Genomic DNA, 26890 nt, shown 5'->3' with positions numbered 1-26890 from the left:
TCCTGGAGCAGAGGGGCCTAGGCAAGTTCATCTACTTTTGAGCGGCAATTTCTTCATCTAGAAGATAGGACGACAACAGTAGCACATGTAAAATGCTAAGACTTAGTTGATGTTATAGTAGGCTTTTCTTGTGTGTCTCCTTTCTTAAACTAAAAATAGTTTAAATTTCAATATAGCACAAGTCCAGGGTATGGTGAGAAATAAGTGACATATGTATATACACACATATCATGCTCTACTCAATAAATAGCATTTTTGTTTCTACTACTGTAGGAATTTAAGATGCCTTACCTGATTCAAGGAATGAGATAAATACTCAAATGTTCTTGTTAGGAGTTAAATAATGCCCGAGTCACCTAAATTTCAGATCATCACCATAGCATTTCTTAACTCTAAATCATTTCTTTAATTCTAAAAAATTATTGGGTGGGAGTGGGGCAAATTGTGGCCCAAACCAAGATAGCAGGTCACATTATGTAGCTTATTATAAGGCAATGTTTGTGGTAGGTAGGGCAGATCGATGACTTGACTGGTATTGTTGGCAAAAGGAGTGTTTCTAGTAACAGATTCTGAATTTGTGTTTTCCTTATAGTTATGACACAGTAGCTTCATGGGCAACAAATCTCAAGACTTCCTTCAGAAAGGCGAATAAGGCACTCTGGCTTTCTGTTGCATTCATTGTACTGTTTGCAGCTTTGATGAGCTTCCTCACAGGACGATTTTTCCAAAAGTCTGTGGATGCTGCTCCCACGCCAGATGGGGACTCCTGGATGTCTGTAGAGCAAATCTTGTGGCCATTTACCAGACTCCAACACAATGGACCACCACCCGTGTGACTAGAGCACATCTTAACGTGTGTGTCTTGGTTTTTAAAGTTTCAGTATCTGAACTTCATAAATTAGTCATTTTTAGCTGGGAAAGTATAGCGTTGAACCAGAGGGTCTCAGAAGGACTGGAAGGTATTTTACATTCCCTCTTTCTGCGATTTCCTCTCTGGCTAAAATACAATGGGGAGGAATCCTGCCTGTGATTTTTAATGAGCTTTTTGAGGAGGAGGTATTATATATTGTTTGTCAAAATTTATTGAAATAAAGAACCTCAAGTCTTCCTAGAATGAAAAGTGAAAGTCTCAGTAAGCCAAATATTCATCGGGGGGGGAACCCCACTTTTTAAAAAATAAAATTTGAGTATAAAATGCTTATTAAATTTTAATAACCTCTTGAAATATATTCACTCATTACATTTTATTGAAGAAATACCTGATTTTGCTCCAAGGTGCTTGATTCTTCATACTGCATAAAATTTATCAGTGGGGATTAAGAATAGCTGAGTAATCGAGTTGAGAGTAGCATATAGCACACAGAGTCAATAACCTGGCAGTTGGAGCTCCTAATTTTTTCCATTGCTTTTTTGGAAGCAAAATCCTTAACCATGTGATATAAAGTAGAATGAAACTCAGTTTCTTCCTGAAGGGCTTCAGAGAATGCCTCACTGTCTTCATTGATCTTGAGCCTTTGTGCTCTGTCACCACTGAACATTAAAAGGGTCCAATTAGGTTTCTGAGTAGGTTCTTCAGTAAGGTGTTCCTTCAGCTAAAGAAAAAATTAGAGAAATCCATTAATAGCTCTTCTTTTAGGTATTTTGGCAGAGTATAATTTGAACTCAGTCCCCAAAATTGCTAATATAAAAGAACCATTCTTCTTAAACCATGTTTGTATGGAGCTTATCAAAATGTATTAATTCATTCAACAGAGATTTATTGAGTAGCTACCAGGTGCAGGGAAGGTTCTAGGTGCTGGGGATATAACAACAAAGAAAAAAACATATTAACAGTTGCAACAATAAAATCCTATCCTCAAGGAGCTGATATTCGAGTGGGAGAAACACACAAGTAAATATTGTGGCTCACTTATGCTAAAACAAACATTCATCAGCTTTTAGAATTTGGTATCTTTTTCATCAGGCAGTAGTAAATGTGCCAAATGTTAAATTAGAGGCCTGTCTCTGAGGAAAAAGTTTGTGAATCATAGATATATTCACATTAAAAGCTTCCATCTGTTCTCGTGTTGATGTAAAGAGTTATAAGGACGCTAGCCTGAAGTCAAGAGTGTTTGATACCATAATGGACAATGAAGGCATAACCATTATATAGTTTGGTTTTATATCTTTGACAAAATAAACAAAAGTGAAGTTTTAAAACTATTTCGGAGGTTAATTTTTTTCACCTTTCCAAGAGGAGAAACCATGGCCTATATCCATTTAGCTTTTGAGTATCTTCTTTTGGAGGACAAAGTAGTTTTATGGGTTTTTGCATACTATACCTTAACTATAACTTTTTTTGAATTACATACTATATTCCACTTGCTCCAACCAAATGCAAAAGCAGAACTTAACAGGGCCAGTTGTCGATAAGCTTTCATTTCTACTAAAGGATCCTGTCAATATAAAAACAAATAGAGTTGATACAGAGCCTTTCAACAAGTCTTCCATCTTTGGCCTCCTACAGTCGCTTCTCAACACAGAAAAATCCATTTAAAATGTAAGTCAGATGATATGATGACTCTGTCAGAACAGGGCAATGGTGTTGCCTTTCTCTTCTGAGAAGAGAAGCCAAAGTCCTAACAATGACCTACAAGGGCCTCTCTGATCAGACATGCCCCCCACAGACATCCCATTATCATCTCCTTTGCTTCTCCTTTTGCTCTCTGAGCTCCACTTGGCTAAATTCCCCACCTTCAGGTTTTGTTCAGATCTTACCTTCTCATTGAGTGTCCCCTCCTCCAATACCCTATTTGATACTGTATGTTGCCCTAATCCCATGATTCCTATCTGCGCATTTTTTCCCATATAAAATATAAGATTATCTAGTATATTTTTGCCCTCCTCTGCTAGAATGTAAGCTCCACAAGGGCAGGTACCTTTGTTTTATTCACTAATGGATCCTAAGCATCTAAAACAATGCCTAGAATATGTGCTCAGAAAAAAAAATTCTTGAATATTGAGATGAATAGTACACTGCATTCAGCATTTGTAGAGTAACTGGCAATTGAGTTACATATGTGCACACTCAGTGATATTATTTTCAGATGTTATATGTCTACCTATATTGTCATTTTCTGGTATATTATAAATTAGTTCTATAGCCAAGAACATCTTTCATGATTAGAGCCTACTTTGGCTTCATTTATATATCATAAATATTTACTAAACATCTGATTCAAGGAATATGCTAGGTGCTAGAAGAATCATAGGTGATGAAAGAACAGTCCTCATCCTCATGGAACACAGTTTAATGTGGAAGGATCTTATTTAACTAAAGTCTTATGAGTAACGTGAAGCAGTATGCAGACAGGGAGCCTCTCCCAAGAAACAGAAGGAAGTGGGTTCTGTATATCAGTGGTCCTTTTATGTGTTTAATTTTGCCTAATTTGTCATGTTTGGGAAACTGCTGAGTCATTTACTCTTTTAAGAAATCCTACATAGGGACGCCTGGGTGGCTCAGTCGGTTAAGCGTCCGCCTTCGGCTCAGGTCATGATCCCAGGGTCCTGGGATCGAGTCCCACATCGGGCTCCTTGCTCAGCGGGAAGCCTGCTTCTCCCTCTGCCTGCCTCTCTCCCTGCTTGTGCTCTGTCTCTCTCTGACAAATAAATAAAATCTTAAAAAAAAAAAAAAGAAATCTTACATATATCCAGTCTGGAAGAAGAAAGAAAATAAACAAAATGCAAAGTTGCTCTAACTACTTTTGCACTAAACTGACCAGCTGTGGATAATGCTCCATTTGTCAATATGAAGATCATACTACAGGCTTACTTTCTTGGGAAAGATTATTAAACTTGAGAGAACCCTGGATTTCTGGTGTTGCCATTTATTCCTTCCTAACCATAATTCTGTATAAGTGAATATAGAAAACCTAAAATGTACCTGAAGAGTTACATAATATTCAACGCTTGCTAACACTCTAAATGTCCATTACATTAAATTTGGAAAGATTTGTTCTTACCTTATAATTTATAACAACATAAAAATGAGAGTGTCCACTAGGGAAGATATTCAATCCAGCTTCTTTCAAAGTACAAATGAAAGAAATAGGAGTCATCCATTTTCCTTCCAAAATAGAGGAATGCTTTTTGTTATTTAGTTTGATTGATGCTAACATGCAGAGGTTTTCCTAGTTTCAATAAGAAGAAAGATAAAGTAAATTATTACATCATTATTCCATTTCCAGCCTTTAGGTTCGTCATACTAGTTTTTTTTTTTTTTTTTAGCTCATTCTGTATTAAAAAGAATGCAGGACAGATATGTTTTGGGCCAGCTCTGAGAAGTCTCATGTAAAGTCTCCCTTGTTATCCCAACCAGTCGGTCGGTCAACCCTTTTGGGGCTTTATCTGAACAAATCAAGGGACTAAAAGATCTCTCAGGTCTCCACCCATTGTATGAGTTATGATCTAAGAACACTGAATACGGTCACACTGAATTACAAAAGCTATTTGATAGCTATTCATGTTGCCACTTTTAAGGATAATTTTTTTCCACATATAAGGTTTAACACAACAATGCAAAATTATCCAGTTTTAAAGTTCACAAAATGGCAATTTGAAAGTGTACAGAGTTCACATCTCTCATCTGGTTTTAAGGAGGAAGCCTCTTTAGAGTAGATCAAAAACTCTCTGGAAGTCACACTGCAACAGGCTGGTAGCTTCATTAATTGGTTTACTATTTAATTTATTAAATTAATTTATTATTTAAATAGTTATTTCTACTAACTTGAGGGTACAAATTTGCACATCACTTGTTATACCTATCACTTGTTATTACCTATCCAATCACTGTTTCATTTAGAAATTATGGCTCAAAGTATATTTTAAATATATTTATAACTGATTTCAATATGTAAATTGATTCAATATGTAAATTCATATTTCAATATGTAAATCACCAGTGACTGATTACTTTGACATACTTTTACTGTCATCAAAGCGGTTTACCGCTCTCATGTGACTTACTATAATTGTGACTTACCTTAATTTGTATTTGAATCTCAGTAAATACTGTAGTCACAGTCAAAAGTACTTTATTCACATCAAGTGGTCTTAGTTCCCATGACTGGAATGGCATGTTAATATGAGAATCTTGAATCAAGGTAACGGGGCCAAAAGTTTCTAGGCTGAATGTTATAAGTCTCTCTTCTGATTTGTAAGAGACATTGCTGATGCCATCAGTTTGCCAATGTTTACCTTCATAATAAGGAAGAGAGTAACAGTTTCATTTTTCTATATAAAAATAAGATGAATGAAACCACCCAAACAACTGCAAAGGTGTATCAATTGATCGTTTACATTTAGAAGAGAACCTCTACAAAAAGCCACTTTTGCTGGGAGGTTCTTCCTGTCTACAGGATCAAATCCAAACTCCTCAGCATGATATATAAGGCCTTCAGAATGAAGACTCATGTCTCTGGCTTCAACCCTTGCACTTCCTACACCTGGTTTTAGCTATGCTTTTTTTTCCCCCTCCCCCAACAGCATCATATACCTCTGAGCCTCTGCACATGCAGTTCTTTCTTCCTAGAGGACTTAATCCTTTAGAGAACCCCTCCTCATCTTGTTTTAAAAAAAACTTTAAAATTCACCCATGTTAAGTATATATTTTTAGTAAATTCACCCAGGTGTGCAACCATTACCACAATCCAGTTTAGAACATTATTATTCTCTCCTTAAGATCCCTCATGTCCATTTTATAGTTAATTATTCCCATTCTCACCTCTAGCCACAGGCAGCCATTAATATACTTCCTGTCTCTAAAGATTTGTCTTTTCTGGACTTTTCATATAAATACAATCATATGTGGGTGGTCTTTTGTGTCTCTTACAACTTAATAATAAAACACAACACAATTTAAAAATGGGCAGAAGATTTGAGTAAACATTTCACCAAAGAAGATCTAGTAAAGGATAATAAACACATACAAAAAGATGCTCCACATGATCAGTTATTAGGGAATTCAAATTATAACCCCAGGAATACCACTTCATACTCACTAGAAAGGCTAGAATAAAAAAGATAAATAATCACAAATGTTGGCAAGGATGTGAGAGTTGGGAAACCTCATATAATACAGGCAGGCATGTAAAATGGTACAGTTACTTTGAAAAACAATTTGACAGTTTCTTAAAAAGTTAAACATAAATTTATCATTCAACCCAGCAATTCCATTCCTAGGTATATACGCAAGAAAAAGGAAAATGTACATCCACACAAACACTTGCATGCCAATGTTCTTGTAGTCTCTTAAGGCCCACTTCAATATTCCATACTAGGACAAGCCTTCCTTAATACTCCAGGTGGACCCGCTGTCCTGCTGCATAGCACTTTTATCTATTATGCACCTTACTGTATCGTATTATGTGGCTTTTCCCTGTCTGCCTCTCCTACAACTTTGAAAACTCCTAGAGGAAGGAACTATGTCCCATTTATTCTATATTTCTTATTGTGTAGCATAATTATGGAATACATGAGTCATTCCCTTCCTAGAATGCTCTCTCCATCTCCACGTGGCTTTCTCCTCACATGCAGGGTTCCACTCACTATTTTTAACTCTTAAATTCAATATAACAAATACAATTATATTGATTAAGTTACTCATAATTCCTCTTTTCGTTTTTACATTAACAAAATTATTGTAATTTTTTTAAAGGTAAAAATTAAGTATCACCTATAAATAAACTCTCCAAATTTGTAGTATTTCCTGGAAAAAAGTTTCCCCATGGGAAGAATTATTGGAGTTGTATATTACTGCTGTCTAATTACTGCAGTCAGAGACAAATTTTACACATTATATTTCCCTGAATCATGTGGGATAACTTATCTTGTCTAATTCTAATTTAATGTGAATAATTTTTAACATAGTAAATATTTAAAAACATTACCATTAAAGGAAAAGTGAAACTCCTAAAGCAACGTGAAGGGAAGAAATTACCTAATTGTTCATTTTGATATGTTTTATAATTTAATGTTTTGATAGACCTATACTGTTATTAATTCATAAGTTATTTCTAGAATATAAATATCTTGTGGCTGTGTCTACACAACCAAAAATGTGGATTACTGTAGCTATCATAAAAAAAGTTTAAACTACTAAACTACATAACATTTACCCTTCCTGGTAGAGAAATTCCTAAATTCTCTGCTCCTTTGACTACATAAATGGATTAAGTAATAGCTCTGTGCCTTTATGATCTGTTCCCAACCTGTCACCAACTAAGTAAATTCCTCCATAAATATGAATGTAAAATGCTTCACATTAAAAGTAAAGCTATACCTCTTTCCTCTAGCAGCCTCAAACCTGCATACATTAATTTACCAGACCAAGACTTCTCAAAGTTGAGCCAGTCAACCCCAAATGAGGTATTTGTTAATGATTAGTAAATCATTAGCTTATATTTCTGCTGGTACTTCTGACTTTGTTGATATTTATTTCACATTCTGGATAACCAATAATTTCCCATGGTTCCACAATCAAAAGTTATAAAGAAGCAGAAAGTGGCTAGTGTTCTTCTGTCCCGGGTTTCCCAATGGCTCACTCCCTATCTCCAGTACTTGTTTGTAATAAGATTTTCAATTTCTAAGTTATTAAGATTAAAATAAATTTTAATCACACCAATCTGAATTATGTAGTCATTTCAGGAGAGAGTAGGTTTTTCATTTAATTTAAATTTTCATGTGTCCTACTATTTTGATATTTTTGTTAATTTATTATTTTTTTAAAACATAATGACATAAGTAATTGTTCAGAGATTATGGCAGATCTAAGACTTCAGGAACTAACAGTTATAACATTCAATAAATAAATTCCAATCCCTATTCATTTCCATCAAGAGCAAACAAAGCAAAGACTCTAGAGTTGCCATAGAAATGTGTAAGATTAGAAATTACAGAGTTTACACACTGTATTTTCTGTTTTAAGGATTTGTGTTATAGCTCTTTTCATTACATAATTATCAAAGCTGATTAAGGTATTGCCGTACCTTCAGCATCCCACCTTGCAACCATAGGATCCTCAAAAAAGATTACATTCTTCTGAACCTCAAGTGTGACCTCTATGGGTGGGAAAGCATTTTCTGTTTCAACGTCTTCTGTAGTTTCTGGAGGATAGATATATTTCTGCAATCCTTCTTTGAGTATCTTTTAAAAATGACCAAAATAACATCAAGTTAGAAGCTGACTGGTAACAATTAAATATGTAAATATTGCTGAGTAAACTATATATAATTATTCCTAATAAGTGCTGAAGATTGGTCTCATTTAACTAAAGATTGACTAACAAAATGTCACAACAAAATTAAAAAGATGATTGAGGAGGAAAAAAAAAAATCACTAAATCTGAATTACAGAATCTTCCTATGGTCCAGGTTCTATGCTGGGACTTATCATTTTATTCCTCCAAGTAATCCTACAAGACATATATTTAACAGAGATAACTGGGACTTAGAGAAATCAAAGAATTTGCCAAAGATTACAAAATGACTTCAAGGAGGCACCACAACTCAATAACAGAGCTATAGGACCCTAAATCTCAGATTCCAATACCTTGGTTAGGGTGTGTAGGTGAAGAGAGAAAAGAATATAAGCAAACATTTTGAGAAGTATAGAAACAAATGGATGAAAGTAAATTAAAAATCACACGTTGGTACACCTTATACAATGCTTTATGTCAATTATATCTCAATAAAGCTGGGGAGAGAAAGTAAATTAAGCCAACAGCAGATTTCTCTGGGATGAAGATTTATCCATTATTTGAACATAGAAGAGAAGGATCTAGGGAAGGAAGGGTGGGGAAGATTAAGAATGGTAAAAATAGAGGAAAAAACTGGATGGGTAAAAATTCTACAGGAGGTAGATTACTGAAAAGAGACTTGAATAAAAGGAAGAAGACCTCTTTGTTGAAGAGAAAAACAAGCGTAAAGGAGGATACTTGGTGCTCAAGTGGAGAACATGGAATGGTGATATCAGGACACCAACAAAATTCAAGAACAGATCTTTGAATGAATTCTTGGAAATCCTAGCTCTGGCTGGGCCCTTCCTATGGATAAAGAATTTTGAAGGCCTACCTTCCCCAAAGAGATGCCTTTCTGTGAATCCCCATTGTCCTTCAAGTAACCCTGAGGTAGGAAAAGCTGATTCAAATAGATTGTTCAAAGTGGCTACAGACCAGGTTATCTACCTCAGGCATGCTCTAATAAGTGCATTCTCACTTGTGGGAAGAATGGGAAAGGAATAGCAGTATCATCCCCAAGGGGGTGAAAATTAGTTTGAGGGGGCATGAAAAAAATCATACTCTTTTAGGTGTAAAGCACAGCTATATATTTAGTACATACACAAATATATTGTATATCTATGGTATTAAAATTTCATGGAGTGGGTGGCTAGGAAAGAAAATGTCTACAAAGGCTCCTTAGAGAGGTGATAATGGGGAAAAAAAATAAAAGTTGAGAAATACCACTCTATTACGAGAATGTACCAAGGTCCTTAATGGTAGAACTGTGGGTGAGAAGTGCCTGGCAGTCTATGTACATGATGTGCTGGAGGAGAGAGAGAAAGAGTTTGGAGAGACAAGGAGAACGAGAGGGAGGGGAAGAACTCAGAAAGGCTGGAAAGCAAAAAAGGAAGGAGGAAGGGTCTATGACAATGTAACAGGTTATATTTGGGACACAAGCCACCATGAAGTAAAGTTAAAATAAACCAAGTCAATACCAGGGCAAATGTTACTATTTATTGAAACAGGAGTGAGGAAGTCCTTCAAAAATGATCTAACACCTGCTGTCATTAGCATCCTTACTAAAAGTGTGGAGCATGCATCAGCAACATTGCCATCACCTGGATCTGTGCTTCTCAAACTTAAATGTGCATATGAATCACCTGAGGGTCTTCTTAAAATTCAGATTCAGTAGATCTGAGGTGAAGCACCAGATTATGCATTTCTAACAAGGTTCTAGGTGATGCTGATGCTGCTGGTTCATGGACCACACTTTATACATCAAGGATCCAGACCAGTGGTTCTCAAACTTTGAGGTGTGTTTTGCTAATACACAGACTGCTGAACCTCACCTCCAGACTTTCTTTTTTTTTTTTTTTTAAAGATTTTATTTATTTGCGAGAGAGAGAATGAGAGAGAGCATGAGAGGGAGGAGGGTCAGAGGGAGAAGCAGACTCCCCGCTGAGCAGGGAGCCCGATGCGGGACTCGATCCCGGGACTCCAGGATCATGACCTGAGCCGAAGGCAGTCGCTTAACCAACTGAGCCACCCAGGCGCCCACCTCCAGACTTTCTGATTCAGTAAAACTGAAATGGGGCCCATGGATTTGCATTTCTAGAAAATTCCCAGATTATGCTAATGCTTTTGGTCAAGGGACCACATGTTGGGAACCACTGATCTAGACCAGGGTACACAAACTATGGCCCCTAGAAAATCTGGCCCACCACCAGTTTTCGTAAATAAAGTTTTCATTTATATATGGCTGTCTTATTATTATGATGGCAGCACTGAGAGTTGCAACAGGCTGGTATGGGCACAAAGCTGAAATATTTACCATCTGGCCCTTTACAGAAAAAGTTTGTCAGCATCTTAAATAGACTATCATTAAGACCAAACTGGCACAATCTAAACACAGTGCTATAGGTTTACAATTAACATGCATGAATTATAGTTTCAAAATTTGTATTATTTTAGAGTCCTTTCCTTTAGTATCTGATTTAAATTTTATAAATTAAAGACAGTTTAAAATTAGTTTTTCTCTTTATGCTTGCTTAATAGGGTTAAATTTCATTAGATGTTAGCTCATTTAAGATAAAAGTGTGAGAAATTATTTTACTCATAAATTTGATTCAAAAATCAACCTACTTCCACAATCATCCAGCCTTTCATTGGTTTACACTGTGGGGGAAGCTCCAAAGTATCCAAGTGGTACACTCCACCCAGGGTTGTGAATTGGCATAAATCAACCTCATTGTCTTCAAAGAAACACGGCTTTTCATTAGCATTCTCTATCAGCAACAACTGTGCTAAAATCAATCAGATTAATTTAGTTTCTAAATAGATTGTAACATTTTGGTATTAGGAGGGAAAGGAAAAAATTCTGATACTGGAAACAAAGTATTTAGCTACTAAAATGTCAAAAAGTGGTTAGTTCAAAACTATTCACAAAGCTAACCTTTGAAGTAGTAATAAGCATGTATAATGGTAGGATAAAGGGGAGGGCTCCATTTATGGTTTATATACCAAAACTTTAAGAATTTGCATGTAATAAGCATGTTACTATTAAAATAACTTCAAAAATGTATTGTAGAGGAGGAAAAATAATTTTCCCTCTACCTTCTGAGTTCTTGGATGAACTTTTATAATAAAAGATTAACAAGAGACAAAAACATTCATTTATTAAATATGTATACCTCGTGTAAACATGGGAGATTAGCCAGGGAAAAATGAGTAATCTGAAGAGGTGGCTCAGCACTCTGTCTTATACAGCATCTTCAACCAAGAACAACAAACTTGTGGGGAAATGACAAAGGAAAGGAGTTAGGTTTCTGAGGGTAGAGAAAAGGCCTAGTAAGTAAAGTTTGTTATGCAGATTCCTCTGGTACCCTCTCTAGGCTGATAGGGTCTGAAGTTATCTCTGGGCATTAACCATTGTCCCTCTTGGTAGAGAGAAAAGGAGTGACACCTTTGAAATTTTATGTCTTGTTTTTAGGCAAATAGGAGGGTAGGCAGCTTTTCTTGCATCTGCACCTTTTCAATTGCTCTTAACTTAAAATATCCTTATGCCAAAGTGGCATATTTTGGGGTGGCATATTCTGTTACCCTTATTATAAAATATGAAAAAGTGGCTTAAGACAAAATTTGATAACTGATAAATTAATGTTTTTAAATTGGACACTATGGGGCTAAAAATCTGAAAGAAGAAAGTAAAATGGTGAAAAACATAAATTTTGGACCATATATTAAAGCTAATTTTCTTTTTCAACAAAAACAGGCCCAGCTCATTAAAAAAATAGGAATAGAGGCTTTAAAGTGAAGAACTGTATTGGATAATCCCTTCTGTTTAGAAATTTTATGGGGAAATTCTGTAATTCCATAATTCTCAGTGCACAATCAAGGGAATATTTTAAGTCACATATCACTAAGACCTGTCACCAAAAGTCTTTCAGTGTAGTGCTCTAGGTAAGAAAGCGAAATCAGACCACTTATAGGTTCCACCCTTTACTTGCTGTGTGACCTTATGCAAGATATGCTAATTAACCTGTCTTTTCTCCCTTTCCTCTACAAAAGAGATATTAATATCTACCTTATTGAATTTGGGGAAGTTGTGAGTTAATACATGTAAAAAACTTAGAACTGGTGCCAGACACATAGTAAAACTTAAGATGTGTCAGTCTTATTATTTATCATTATAATTTTCCTCTCCCATGAAAGGAAGCACACTGAGAAGTCACTGAATTTAACCCATGGAGATCAGACACTAAAAATTAATGACAATATGCAAAGAAAATTCCAGTTAAGCAATTGCCCTTTTTCCCTTGTATACCTTCAATAAAATGCAGACTTTAATTTTCAAATTTATTTAGTTAATAATCCATTTACCTAAAAAGAAAGAAAAAGAACACCGTATCCAAATTCAGACAATTATGATATATATATATATTATTCGGGGATTACCATATAGAAAACCTCAATATTATTGACAGAGATTCATGGACTATAGTATCCTAATTCTAGCAGGAAAATTACCTCCTCAGGGTTATAGAAAAGTTTTAAAAATATAAACCTAGTTGGCTGCTGAAACAAAAGTGTGTTGGAAAAAGTGAAGTAGACAAGAAGTATGTTATGACAAATATGCTAAGAAATCTATAGAATCTAGAAAATTTCTTAGAAGTTCCTGGGAAGTGATATACATAAATCTCAAACTAAAAGACCTGCAAATTAGACATCACTATCATTTTGACATTTTTAAACTCTCTCAAATTTCTATTTTCCAAGATAAGACTGAATACAAAAGTGTTGAGAAATTTATGATTATGTATGTGTTTGTGAATATTCATTACAACATTGTTTGTAATAATAAAAAATTACAAATAACCTTACTATCAATAAAGATTTAAAGAATCTTCCATTATTGGATGGAATTATTATTAGCTACTAAAAAGTAAGTTTATTAATGTGTTCTGACTTAGGATAGTGCTGAATATTATTCATTTAAGTAGAATATGCATTATGTTCTATGTATGTGTGTAGAATATGTTACATAAAATAAATATTGATAAGTAACTTTCAAACATTTGTATGGTATTTCATGGTTTCATTAAAAATCAAAAGAGAGCTACAGAGAGAAGAAATACAAATAGGAGAAATTTTGTTCATATTGGTTATTTCAGAAGAGGGATTATGAAGAATTTTCACTTTAAATATATTTCTGCAACATATGAACTTTTATATAATGACTCTGCATTTCTGTTGTAAGCAGGAATATCCCAATAAAGTTAAACTCTACAAATGTGATTTAGAAGAATACCTGATAAAACTGTTTCACTTAATAATTTCATCTCCAGTTCAAATTTTGTGGCTTCAGGTTCTTCCTGGACAAAACTCTACAGAAAACACAAGGACAGATGGGTATGCTTGTCAGTGCTGCTGCAGCCCAGATTCACTCTTCACTCTCTCTCTGCTCCAGTTCCCACTTCGGATGCCTGCTACTTTAATTCTTAGGCCCCAAACTGACACTTGCTCTGGCAGAAAAAATGGACTCAAAAACAGTATTTTAAAAGTCAGTGAAAATGAGAGCATATCTCCACAGAACCTCACGAGGGCAGGAGCTAGTCTGCTGAGATTCTCTGATGACAGTCATCAAGGATAAAATAGACGAGGAGGCAATGCAAGCTATAAAAATATTATTTATATTTGCATTTTGATTTTAGCCAAGATTTAGATTTTCCTTGACTCTGGCAATCAGCTCGCTGATAGACTAATTCCAAAGCCTGCTGTTGGGTGAGCCTCTCAGGGAAATTAAAGATGCCATGCACCAAGTAATGTAGAAGATACTATGCTGTAGTGTAGTAAAATGAGCATTTCAATAAGAGGACGTAAGATCTGGAATGTGTATCTAAATCTGCCACTAACTTACTTCTGTAACCTTGAGCAAGTCATTGAACCATTTTGGGCCTCAAATTCCTGCTTTACCAACATATTGGGTACTGAACTGTGTGCCAGACTTAACACAACGTGTAAACAATCCTAAGAGATGGCTATCATCTTCATTTTACAAAAAAGGAAACTGAAGCTTAGGGAAATAACTGTTTTAAGAATCAAATAATAGAAGTAAAGAATTTTGTATACTAAAGCTGTGTACACTGTAAAAATTTGGCTTGTGTGTGCTAATATTTGCTAACTGGATGATATCCAGTAAACTTCATTTGATCCCATATACCATCTGTACTTCTAGAGCAATAGAAAAATCTTGTATCAGAATTTTAGTCAGAAGCTAGTTAATCCCATCATGTCTCTCATTATCAACCACCATACAGAGCCCAGTCTCCCTTAAATTATCTTTTCCCTTATTCTTGTCACTGTATTGTCCTGTGTCTTCCTCTTGACCACTTTTAAAACTACTGCATTCTCTGCCCTTTCCATGGCACCTCTGAAACTTCTCATTTACCAACTCATTCATTCAAAGAATTTTAACAGAGTGCCTAAATTGTACAGGCATTGCCAGATACTAGGAATAAACAACAAAAAAAAGACAGGTCCCTGACTCAAGGTGCTCCCAGTCTATTAAGGAAAGCAGGTAAACAGACAGTTATAATACAATTTTGTGGGTACTACAGTAAAAAGTCAGGGGGTCCATAATAGGAATATAAAGGAAGAATAGTTAATTCTGTGGGAAAAATATTCCGTGAGTGGGTGAAGATAGGAAATGCTACCCAAAGGTGGTAAAGTTTGAACTAAATCTTGAAAGATAATTAGGTCTTCCTGAGAAAATGGTGGGACAGAATTCCAAGTGTGAGTGAAGGCAGAAAGGCATGAAGCAAAACAGAGTTCCAAACACCCCAAGTACTCAGGTATGGTTGAGGTGAGACATACTAAGAAGGTGTAAAAATTTGAAGCTAGAGAGAGACAGGAGCCAGAATGTAGAGTTTAGATGACACTCTAAAGACTAGAATTTCTCCTATGGGTAAAAGAGAGCCCAGAAAGGACTTAATAGGAAAGTGGCGTGAAGAAGTTTGCATTTGGAAAGAGTATTCTGGTGGCCAGCTGACAAATGGATTCCTTAGTGGAGAGTAAGAAGTCCAAAGTAAGAGGATCAGGGCCTAACTCAAGGTAGAAGTAATCAGGTTCATTAGAAGGAGCATATATGAGAGATGACACAGAGGTAGAATCAACATAACTTGGATGGTAACTTGATATAGAAGACAAGGGACAGGTGAAGGCTGATTTTCAGGTGCCTGGCTTAGGTAATAAAGTGCATGGTGATACAGTTATCAGGAAAAGACAAGGAGGAAGGACAAGTTTGGGGGATAAGTAATGAATTCAATTGTGGATATGTTGAATTTGAGGTGCCCATGGACATCCAGGTGGCCTTTGACATTATCATTAAAAAGCCAGTTGCATTTCTTTCTTACAGGAAGGATTATGATCATTAAAAATACCAAAGATCCTAGGCCAATAAGCAAGGCAGGCTTTCCAATTGACATCTTCAAAAAGTTGAGAATTCTTCAGAGTTTAGACCAAACTGGTTTCTTACCTTGTAGGAAAACTAAAAATTTAGACTGCTCAAGGGAACTCGTCCCTTGATAACCATAGCACTGCAGCAGGCAACAACAGGAATTTATCAGCTTCTGTGTTACCACATAACAGAATAATCTGGCATTTAACACACTACTTTACATAATTCAGAATTTTTACTATTTTATGTTACTCTTTAGCTCAACTGATTTTTTTCTGAAGCTGGGCCACTTGATGCAGGAAGCAATGTGTCAATTTACATTCTGGTGCAAGCTCCTTAATCTTGCTAACTACCCCAGGACGTCTTCCTGCTATTGCAGCTGTACCACCAGAACATACTCCTGCACACAACTGAAGCTCCAAACCGCATCTGTTGACACTATAATCCTTCATAGTTTTGTACATTATGAAGTTCCTTGTGTTAGTTGGGTATGAAGCTAAAAAAAATGTTTTTCTTCATATTATCATGTTTTATATCTGATCATGAAAAGTCCTGTTTCATCATAATTGTTTTACAAAATTGGCTGTTCTCCACAGATTCTTTTTCTTCTTCTCCAAATAAACTTCAGTAGTGTTTTGTCAAGTCTCAAAAATTACCAACTGGAATTTTCACTTGAATTGCACTAAATTTATACATGTATAATAAATCTATAAAAACAATACTTTCTAAAAACTGTTTGCCTGGAAACATTGACATATGAAACAGAAGGTAGCCAAACTATAACTTTTCAATGAGACCTGGGCTCAAAAGATACAGGAATTGGCTTATAATGTGGGAAGAACTTCATAGAACACTAGCAAAGTATTTTTTATTGCAACTTGATAAATGCACAGATATTGTAACATGGAAAATTTTTAATATATGTATGATTTGAATTTGATATAAAACAACCTGGATCATGAATAAGATCAGTGGAAACAGAATAGAGATTCCAGAAATAGATCTCATGATCCACTTGGGAATTTAGCATTTGGCATTTCAGATCAATAGGAAAAACCTAGGTTCGTATGGTAAGTGTTTTGAGACAGTTGGCTAAGATTTGAAATAAAATAAATTTAGATTCTTCCCACTTCACACTAAAATAAATTCCAGATGGATAAAAGATTTAAATGTAAAAACATAACTAAACCAATCAAAAGTCACAAAAATCATGCATGTATTTGATAAGAAAGTATATGTTGATATCAACAATTATCAGTGCAGTAGGTGATCTTCATATTGCACATCTGCAAAACATCAGCACTGAATACAAGTTGGTCTAGAATTCTATTGTCCATCAAAAGAATATCTATATAAAGGAAGTTCATTGATCTGAAATCCAATTTTTTCATCAAAAGGTGATTTAAATTTAGAGCTTCAGAATAAATTGTTGGAATTGGTTCTTCATAAGGAATTAAAATGAATTTTGAAAATACAGTATCATTTGCTTCATCTTGTCTAAAAGCTAAGGATGATTATCCTGAGTTTGCTGAAGTCTCATTTATTCCCATGGCTTTATACCATCTGTAGGCCAGCGGTTTCCAGATCTACGCTAGTGATGCTCTTCAGGACACACACCATCTGTACCGCTCAACCGTAGAAGTGCAGCGCACACTGCGCACGCGGACATGGAGCTGTGCCTGACTGCTCAGAGCTCTAGGTTCACATCTGCCTACCTGACATTTCCATTTGTGTGTCCCCAAAGTACATGCCCAAAATAAAACTCTTGTTTCACTGTCACTCTCAACCAGTTCAGCCCATTCCTGTGCATCTCAGTAAACCGTACCACCATCTGCTTAGTTTCCCAAAATAAAAACTCCAAGGATTATTTATTTTACCTGCAAAATATGTCCCAAACATATCCACCTTTCCATGTCTCTTACTACCACCTTCGACCAAGCACCACTGCTTCTCATGCTTCCCCACTGCTATTTAACCAGATGCTGGGCTTCTACTCTAGCCCTGCACAATCCATTCTCTACACAGTAGCCAGAATCACTTTGCAAAGCTATAAATCAGATCATGCCACCCACCCCCCCCAAACCCTCTAATGGCTTCCCACTGCATTTACAATAAAGTCTTAACTCCTTACTCTGGCCTGCACAGCCCTGCTTCTTCTGGCTTCTGCTTTCCTCTCTGATGTCATCACACACCACTTTCCTCCTTCCACCATATGTCAGGCCACTGGCCTTCTTACCTGGCACTCATTTCTGTCTCATGATGTTTGTAGTAACTGTAACTCTCAGACTAGAATATTTTTACCCTATTACATAGCTGATTCCTACTAGTCATTCTCAGCTTAATTAATAATTCATCATACAAGCCCTCCCCAACCACCCAATCTAGTTACCACCAGTCACTTCCATAATCCTGTTTAATTCTGTGCATGACATTTATTACTATCTGTTTTCCAGTTTTTCTTATTTATTGTTGGTTTCTCGTGACTCGTATATAAATCATGAGAGCAAGAATCTCATTTGTCCTTTCATCATTGTCCTTTGAGGAGAGAACAGTACCTGCATACATAGTTAGACATTCAATAAATATTTTTTGAGTAAAGAAATAAGCACAAGGTCCAGGGTCTGACCATGAAAATGGGTCACTGAAGGAAATTTGTGGGAAGCTGAAGGTCACTTAATGTTAATGCTATATTTTTTACATGGATTATGGCTATTCTCATGGATTTTAAATTTATCACGATGCCAAGAAGTACCTGAATCTCTAAGGATATTTCACGTTTTCACACTTTTCCCCGTCACCAGAATAATTTCCTTTCCTTCTCATCTAAACTTCTCCATGCCTATCAAAAGATTTAGTTCAAATGTTACCTCATCAGAGAAGACTTCTATTCACTCTTTCTTTTGGATTAAATGTGATCTCTTAACTCCCATCCATAATCTCTCTCATTGCACATATCAGAATATATGGTAACTGTTACTGTTCTCCACGAGATTGTTAGTTCATTGAAAATAAAGATCATGTTGAATTTCCTATAGAAGGTACTTAGTAATGTTTTATATATATCTACTCATATTTGTTAAATTTTGTATCTTTTTAGAGTATCTTAAAGACAAAGACTATTTTTAACTTGAACTTTAAAAAGTTCAAAGGCCCATATATCATGCATGCCCCTTAAATCACTACAATATTTCTGAAGGTGATTATCATCTTTTTAAAAAAACATTTCTCATAAATGTATGGCAACTAGACTTTTCTAAAAATTTTCTAAGATATATAAATTGGGAAGACAATATTACCCAATACCTATAATTTTATTGTATTATTATTATTACACATTTAAATTAACTAAAAATATGGTATTAAGAGCCCCCTAGTGGCAAAGTTCTTAACAGACCTATGAAAAAAAATATGGATCATCTTCTAAGAGATTTAATATTTTTAACAAGGTGCTAAATACTTGTTATTTGTGATCATATCACGTATCACATACAACTCGGATATTCTGGGTAATTCCTGCATTATTATACTAATAATTTGTCTTGCAATCAGCTTCCAAATTCATTAAAAAGGGGAAATATATTTATATTAAAATATGCCAACCTAAAATTTTAAAGGTAAGCAGTTTACCCTAAATGAAAAAAGAAAGTTGTAAAAATAAAGAAGTCTCTTCCTCTAAAGCCAAAATATACTAAGTTTTCCTACTGATGTTACAGGTAGTCCCTAATACACACATACACTTAAACAAACTCATGTACACAGACATATGCAAGTTAAATTTCATGAAATTTACATGCCAATTAAAAAAATTTAGAATACCCTTGCCAAACAAGACAATGTTGTGGCTGACATTTAGGGTTATGATAGTCCCTATACTGCTGTGATTATATAGGAATACAAACCTAATTGCCCTTCATATATATTGCTTCAAATTCATTCTGAGTTCCAAATGGACTGCAAGGGGCACACTTCCGGAGGCGTTGTGGTGGAAGTGAAGCCTCCCTATCACCACTTTTACTACGTCAGATCACTACAGGGATCAGAACTGCTGAGGACAGGGTCCCAAGAATCTCTACCGACAAGCTTTAAGACTCCCTAAACATAGTATAAGTGGTTCCCAGCACACTCAACTGTAATTGAAAGGGTCTTAAGCATCTCTAATACAGAATAACTTAAATGTGGATAGTGCTGATTCCTTGATACGGGTGGCTGTTCTTTTATGTAGGTTGTTCACAACAAATCAGACTTAAGTCAGGGCCTACTTTTAATCACTTAACCATACATTCATTCACAAATAAACGTTCTTTGAGCCCCTATCATGTACCAGGCCCTGTGCTTATAGTAAATACAAACTCTGTCAAGATATTCTTGTCCTCAAGATCATAATTATTGTTTAAGGTTAAGAATTCTGATAATTAAACAGAATAAGAATGGAGTAGAGACATCTAATTTAGTCTGAAGGGGAAAACTCTATGGAGGTAAAATTTAAGGTTAAGTCTTTAAAGACAAAGAGAAGTTAGGTGCAGTTGACAAGGATGATGGGTGGAAGAGAATTTCACAATGACAAAATAGCAAATGGGACATCACAGAGTCTTATGAACTTTCTCCCTTTAAAATAAAAAAAGGAAATATATTGTTTCATTTTCTATTAGAAAAGGAATGTGTGAAAAAAAAGAAAAGTGTGTTCAGGACTTGCTTATTGAAAATGCAAACAATACAGAAGAGTAAAGAAATTTTTAAAATCACTGATAATATAGAATCATCTCACCTTTCTCACACTCCCTACACCTGACCACCAAAATGGCCACTCTGGTGACAAGGCTTCCAGATTTTTTTTCTATGCATTAATGAGTAACAAAAATCCCCTCACAAAACAGAATCCTATGGCTAATACCGTTTTGTAACTTGAGTAAGTATCTTAACAATACATTTTTGGTATCTTTCTATATAAAAGTATATAGATTCCAGTTCAAGATGGTGATGTAGGAGGATCTTGAACCCACCTCCTCCCACAGACACATCAAAACTACAGCTACATATGAACAGTTTCCTCTGGGGCCAGGCGGGGAGTGGGGAGCCCAAAACTAGCTGAGTGACTCCCACACATTGGGTGAATGAGAAAAAACCCACATCAAAGTGGGTAGGAAAGGCTGAGATACAATCTTGCCATGAATCCCACCTCCCTGCAGTGACCCACAATCAGGAGGGAATACATAAACACCATCTTCTCTCTGAGGACTGAAGTATTTGAACCCCCTATCTAGCACCCTAACTTTTAAAACCTGCAATTGAGAGACCAGCCCCTAAAATACCTAGCTTTGACAGCCGGTGGGGCTTGTGTCCACAAAACCCACAAGGCTATAGCAAGCTGAGAAAGAGTTAAAAGGTTCCTGTGCAAGACTTACCATCCGCAGGGCCTAGTGCAGAAGCCGCTGACTGAAAATCACCCTTTCTGTTAAAGAGGCTTATTTGCTTATCTTAAAGTACAGGCCTGAGGGCCAGGCATCTAATTTAACGCACATCTAGGGCCTACTGAATTCCTCTTCAAAAACAGAAGCCAGTGGGCACTCTCTCTGTGTTCTCCCTCTGTCCAATCTGCTCCAGATTCCAGTATCTCCCAGAAAGGAGCTTGTAACCTTTTTCTGCGTGTGATTTTTGCAGCTGCCTCCCAAAGGGACACCTTTAGATTGCCTGGCTCTGGTGACCAGCAGGGCTCACATACAAGAGTCCCACAGGGCTATAACAAATATAGAAAGGGTTCTTAACTGGCCACCATCCCCAGGGCACAGCAGAGAGGCAAAAGACCCAGGAGCTTAGTCTTTTTGTGAAAGAGGCTTATTAACTTTATCTAAATAGCTGTGGCCTGAGGGGCAGGCTCCTAATTAAAAACACATCTAAGGGCCAACTGTAATCCTCCCCAGAGACTGCAATGGGGGGTCTCTCTGACCCGCACCCCCCCCCCAGGCTCTAGAGCACCAGTATTTAGCAGAGGGGAGTTAGTACACATGCCTGGTGCCCTAGTTCCCCGGTTTTTGTGGCTGCTGCCCAGGGGACACCTTCTGATTGCCTGGGGATGGTGGCCAATGGGGCTTGTATTCATGAGTGCAACAAAACAGTTGCAAAGAAAGAAACAGTCTTAACTGGCTATCACCCCAGGGCTTAGCTCAGAGGGAGCAAACAAAAATATCCTTCTTCCAGTAGTCCCTTGAAAGATGTATATTTGCATACTTTAAAAGCTGCTGCCCGAAGGCCTGGGTTCCAATTAGCCTAAACCTAGGTTGCTGACTGAGACTTTGGGAAACTCAACTACTGAGAGCCACCAAAAATAAAGTAGGCTGCTTTGGACAATCACAAAAGATCAAGAGACAATGAAGAGCTAGGGCAGGGTTGAATGATACATTTTATCTGCTACATGAGGCCACTCCAAGACTGGGAAAGGTGGCTGTTTAATGTACAGAAACCAACACAGAGAGTCAAGTAAAATGAAGAAACAAAGGAATATATTCTAAAGGAAAGAACCTCAGAAAAGACCTTACTGAACTGAAAATAAGTGGTTTATCTGATAAAGGTTCAAAACCATGGTCATAAAGATACTCACCATGATGAAAAGAAGGGATGAACAAAGTGAGATTTTCAACGAAGAGATAGAAAAATACAAGAGTGTAATAGAGCTAAAGAATACAATAAATGAACTGAAAAATACAATTAATAAACTCAAAGACAGGGCAGTGGGATTCATCCAATCAAAGCCGAGAAAGAGAGAGAAAGTGTGGAGATAGCTTTAGAGACTTACAAACATTACACAGACCAACATTCACATTATAGGGGTCCCAGAAGGAGAGGAGAGAAGGGGGTAAAAAACTTATTTGAAGAAAGAATGACTGGAAACTTCCTTGACCCTGGGGAAGAAAACAGACATCCAGATCCAGGAAGCCCAGAAAGTTCCAAAAAAGATGAACCCAAAGAGACCCACACCAAGACACATTATAATTAAAGTGTCGAAAGTAAAAGACAAGGAAAGAATCTGAAAAGCAACAAGAGAAAAATATTTCATGACATAAAAGGTAGTCCCCATAAAACAGTGAGCAGATTTTTTTCAGCAGAAAGTTTGCAGTCCAGAAGAGAGTGTCACAATTTACTGTGCTAAAAAAAAAAAAAAAAAAAAAACCTGCCACAATGATAACTGGCAAAGTTATCATTCAGAACTGGAGGAGAGATAAAGAGCTTTCCAGACAAGCAAAAGGTAAGAGTTCATCACCACTAGACCAGCCTTATAAGAAATGTTAAAATGCCTTCTTCAAACTGAAACAAGAGGGTATTAATTAATAACAGTAAAAACAAGAAAGTAGAAGTCTCACTGGTAAAGGTAAATATATAGTAAAATTCAGAATAATTAATGTGGTAAAGATAGTGAGTCATTTTCTCATAAAACCACTATAAAGGTCAAAATAGAAAAGTAGTAAAAGTAACTATGACTACAATAATTTGTTAAGGAATACACAAGATAAAAAGATGTAATTGGTGAGAATCAAAACCATCAAACATGGTGGGAGTAAAAATATAGACCTCTAGAATGTGTTCAAACTTAAAATGTTATCAGGTACTTAAAATAGACTGTTATAAATATGTAATATAATATAAATAAATATATTGTTTTATGTAAGCCTCACAGTATCCACAAAGCACAGAACTTATTATAGACACACAAAGATTAAAGAGAAAAGAATCGAAGCATGCCACCACAAATCAAGGAATCAATCAAAAGGAAGAGAGCAAGAAAAGAAGAACGAACAGAGGACTTACAAAATTACTAGAAGACAACGAACAAAATGTCAATAAGTAAATACTTATCAATAATTATTTCAAATGTAAACCAGCTAAATTCTCCAATCAAAAGACACAGAGTGGCTAAATCATAAAAAAAGAAGACCTATCCATAGGCTGCCTAAAAGAGATTCACTTCAGATGTAAAGACACACACACACTGTGTGAAGGGATGGAAAAAAATACTCCATGCAAACCGAAACCAAAGATAAGGTAGCTGCACTTTTATCAGACAAAGACTTTAAGATAAAGACTAATAAGAGATAAAAGTCATTACATAATGATAAAGGGGTCAATCTAACACAAACATATAACATAAATATTTATGTACCCAACATAGGAGCACCTAAATATAGAAAGCAATTATTAACAGATCTAAAGGGAGAAATAGACAGCAATACAATAATAGTAGGGGGCTTTAATACCCCACTTTCATCAATTATTAGATCTTTCAGACAGAAACCAATAAGGAAACACTGGCCTTCCTTAAATAATATGTTAGATCAGATGGACTTAACAGACATATACAGGCCATTCCATCCAAATGCAACAGAATACACACTCTTCTCAAGTGCACATGGAACACTCTCCAAGATAGAGCATATGTTAGACCACAAAATAAGTCTTAATAAAATTAAGAAAACTGATATCATATCAAGCATCTTCTCCAACCACAATGTTATGAAACTAGAAATCAATTACAAGAAGAAAACTGGAAAATTCACAAATACGTGGTGATTAAACAACAAGCTACTGAACAACCAATGGGTCAAAGAAGAAATCAATAGAGAAATTTAAAAAAAATACCTTGAGACAAATAAAAATAGAAACACAACATTATTAAAACCTAAGGGATGCAACAAGAGGGGTTGTAAAAGAAAAGTTCATAGCAATAAATGCCTGTATTGAGAAACAAGAAAGATTCCAAATAAACAACCTAACTTTATACCTCAAAGAACTAGAAAAGGAACAAATGAAGCCTAAAATTAGAAGTAAATAACGAAGATCAGAACAGAAATAAATGAAGTAGAGACTAAGAAAACAATAGAAAAGATCAATAGAAGAGCTATTTTTTAAAAAGATAAACAAAATTGACAAAACTTCCGCTAGATTCACCAAGAAACAAATAAATAAAATCAGAAATGAAAGAGGAGACATTACAACTGATACCACAGAAATACAAAGGATCATAAGAGACTACTCTGAACAATTACACACTAACAAAATATACAAACCCAGAAGAAATGGATATTCCTAGAAACATACAACCTGCCAAGACTGCATCTTGAAGAAACAGAAAATCTGAACAGATCAATTGCTAGTAAGGAAATTGAATAAGTAATCAAAAACCTCCTAACAAACAAAAATCCAGGACCAGATGGCTTCACTGATGAATTCTACCAAATATTTAAAGAATAATTAATTCTAATCCTTCTCAAAGTCTTTCAAACAACGGAATAAAACGGAACATTTCCAAACTCATTTTACAAGACCAGCATTACCCTGATACTAAAACCAGACAAGAACACCACAAGAAAATTATAGGCCAATATTCCTGATAAACATAGCGGCAAAATCCTCAACAAAATATTAGCAAAGTGAATTCAACAATACATTAAAAGGGTCATACACTATGATTAAGTAGGATATATTATAGGGATACAAGAATGGTTCATATCCAGAAATCAATGTGATATAGCACACTAACAAAAATGAAGGATAAAAATCATATGATTATCTTAGTAGATGCTGAAAAAGCACTTGGGAAAATTCAACAGCCATTTTTTTTTTTTTAAAGATTTTATTTATTTATTTGAGAGAGAGAATGAGATCTAGAGAGAGCATGAGAGGTGGGAGGGTCAGAGGGAGAAGCAGACTCCCCGCTGAGCAGGGAGCCCGATGTGGGACTCGATCCCGGGGACTCCAGGATCATGACCTGAGCCGAAGGCAGTCGCTTAACCAACTGAGCCACCCAGGCGCCCTCAACAGCCATTTTTGAAAAAAACTCTCAACAAAGTAGGTATAGAGGGAATGTACCTTAACATAATGAAGGCCATATATGACAAGCTCCCAACCATCATACCCAACACTGAAAAGTTGAAAGCTTTTCCTCTAAGATCAAGACAAGGATGCCCACTCTCACCGCTTTTATTCAACATAGTATTGGAAGCCCTAGCCAGGGCAATTAGTCAAGCAAAAGAACAAGTAAAAATGCCACTATTTGCAGATGACATGATATTATATATAGAAAACACTAAGGACTACACCAAAAACCTGTTAGAACTTATCAACAAATTCAGTAAAGTTGCAGGATACAAACTCAACATACAAATATCAGTTGCATTTCTATACACTAAAACAAACTATCAGAGAAATCAAGAAAACAATCCAATTATAATTCTATCAAAAAGAATAAAATACCAGGAATAAATTTAACCAAGTAAAAGACCCATATACTGAAAACTATAAAACACTGATAAAAGAAATTAAAAACACAAATAAATGGAAAGATCTTCTATGCTCATGGATTGAAAGAATTAATATTGTTAAAAAGTCCATACTACCCAAAGCAATCTGCAGATTCAGTATGATTCCTATCAAAATTCCAATAACATTTTTTACAGAAATAGAACAAATGATCCTAAAATTTGTATGGAACCACAAAAGACCGTGAATAGCCAAGGCAATCCTAAGAAAGAAGAACAAAGCTGAGGCATTGCATGTCCTGATCTAAAATTATATTACAAAGCTATAGTAATCAAAACAGTATTATATTGGCATAAAACAAACACATATGTCAATGGAACAGATTATAGAGCCCAGAAATAAACCCATCCATGCCTGGTCAATTAATTTATGAAAAGGACCTGAGAGGGGCGCCTGGGTGGCTCAGTCATTAAGCGTCTGCCTTCAGCTCAGGTCATGATCCTGGGGTCCTGGGTTCGAACCCCGCACCAGGCTCCCTGCTTGGCTGGGAGTCTGCTTCTCCCTCTCCCACTCCCCCTGCTTGTGTTCCCTCTCTCGTTGTGTCTCTCTCTGTCAAATAAATAAAATCTTAAAAAAAAAAAAAAAAAAAGGACCTGAGAATATGCTATGAGAGAAGACCAGTTTCTTCAATAAATGGTGCTGGGAAAACTGGACAGCCATATGTAAAAGAATAAAACTGGAACACTTTATTTTTTTTTAAAGATTTTATTTATTTATTTGACAGAGACATAGTGAGAGAGGGAACACAAGCAGGGGGAATAGAAGAGGGAGAAGCAGGCTTCCTGCAGAACAGGGAGCCCGATGCGGGGCTCGATCCCAGGACCCTGGGATCATGACCTGAGCCAAAGGCAGACACTTAACGACTGAGCCAC

At 36.0% G+C, this 26890-nt stretch overlaps 2 protein-coding genes across 9 annotated transcripts in view; one reads left to right on the top strand and one right to left on the bottom strand.

The window, feature by feature from the left end:
* The window catches only part of IRAG2 (inositol 1,4,5-triphosphate receptor associated 2), a 45235-nt gene extending 44075 nt beyond the window's left edge, over nucleotides 1-1160 (top strand). For all 3 annotated transcript variants that reach the window (XM_035028053.1, XM_035028052.1, XM_035028051.1), the window contains one exon: nucleotides 593-1160. In XM_035028053.1, the coding sequence (XP_034883944.1) occupies nucleotides 593-836 (244 nt within the window). In that variant the 3' untranslated portion in view covers nucleotides 837-1160. The remainder of the gene's footprint in view (nucleotides 1-592) is intronic.
* A 35-nt stretch (nucleotides 1161-1195) lies between these two features.
* Nucleotides 1196-26890, bottom strand: part of CFAP94 (cilia and flagella associated protein 94) — a 62730-nt gene continuing 37035 nt past the window's right edge. For 3 of the 6 annotated variants that reach the window (XM_035028046.1, XM_035028045.1, XM_035028049.1), the window contains 7 exons: nucleotides 13563-13638; nucleotides 10898-11058; nucleotides 8025-8181; nucleotides 5021-5235; nucleotides 4002-4169; nucleotides 2322-2435; nucleotides 1196-1592 (listed from right to left, as the gene is read on the bottom strand). In XM_035028046.1, the coding sequence (XP_034883937.1) occupies nucleotides 1317-1592; nucleotides 2322-2435; nucleotides 4002-4169; nucleotides 5021-5235; nucleotides 8025-8181; nucleotides 10898-11058; nucleotides 13563-13638 (1167 nt within the window). In that variant the 3' untranslated portion in view covers nucleotides 1196-1316. The remainder of the gene's footprint in view (nucleotides 1593-2321; nucleotides 2436-4001; nucleotides 4170-5020; nucleotides 5236-8024; nucleotides 8182-10897; nucleotides 11059-13562; nucleotides 13639-26890) is intronic. The other 3 variants (XM_035028047.1, XM_035028048.1, XM_035028050.1) reach the window with 3 other exon arrangements.

This window comes from Mirounga leonina, unplaced genomic scaffold (assembly GCF_011800145.1).
Source record: "Mirounga leonina isolate KUSES-001 unplaced genomic scaffold, KU_Mleo_1.0 Mir_201, whole genome shotgun sequence".
NCBI classification, from domain to species: domain Eukaryota; kingdom Metazoa; phylum Chordata; class Mammalia; order Carnivora; family Phocidae; genus Mirounga; species Mirounga leonina.
Note: the sequence above shows the minus strand (reverse complement) of the source record. Positions and strands in the feature narration are given on the sequence as shown.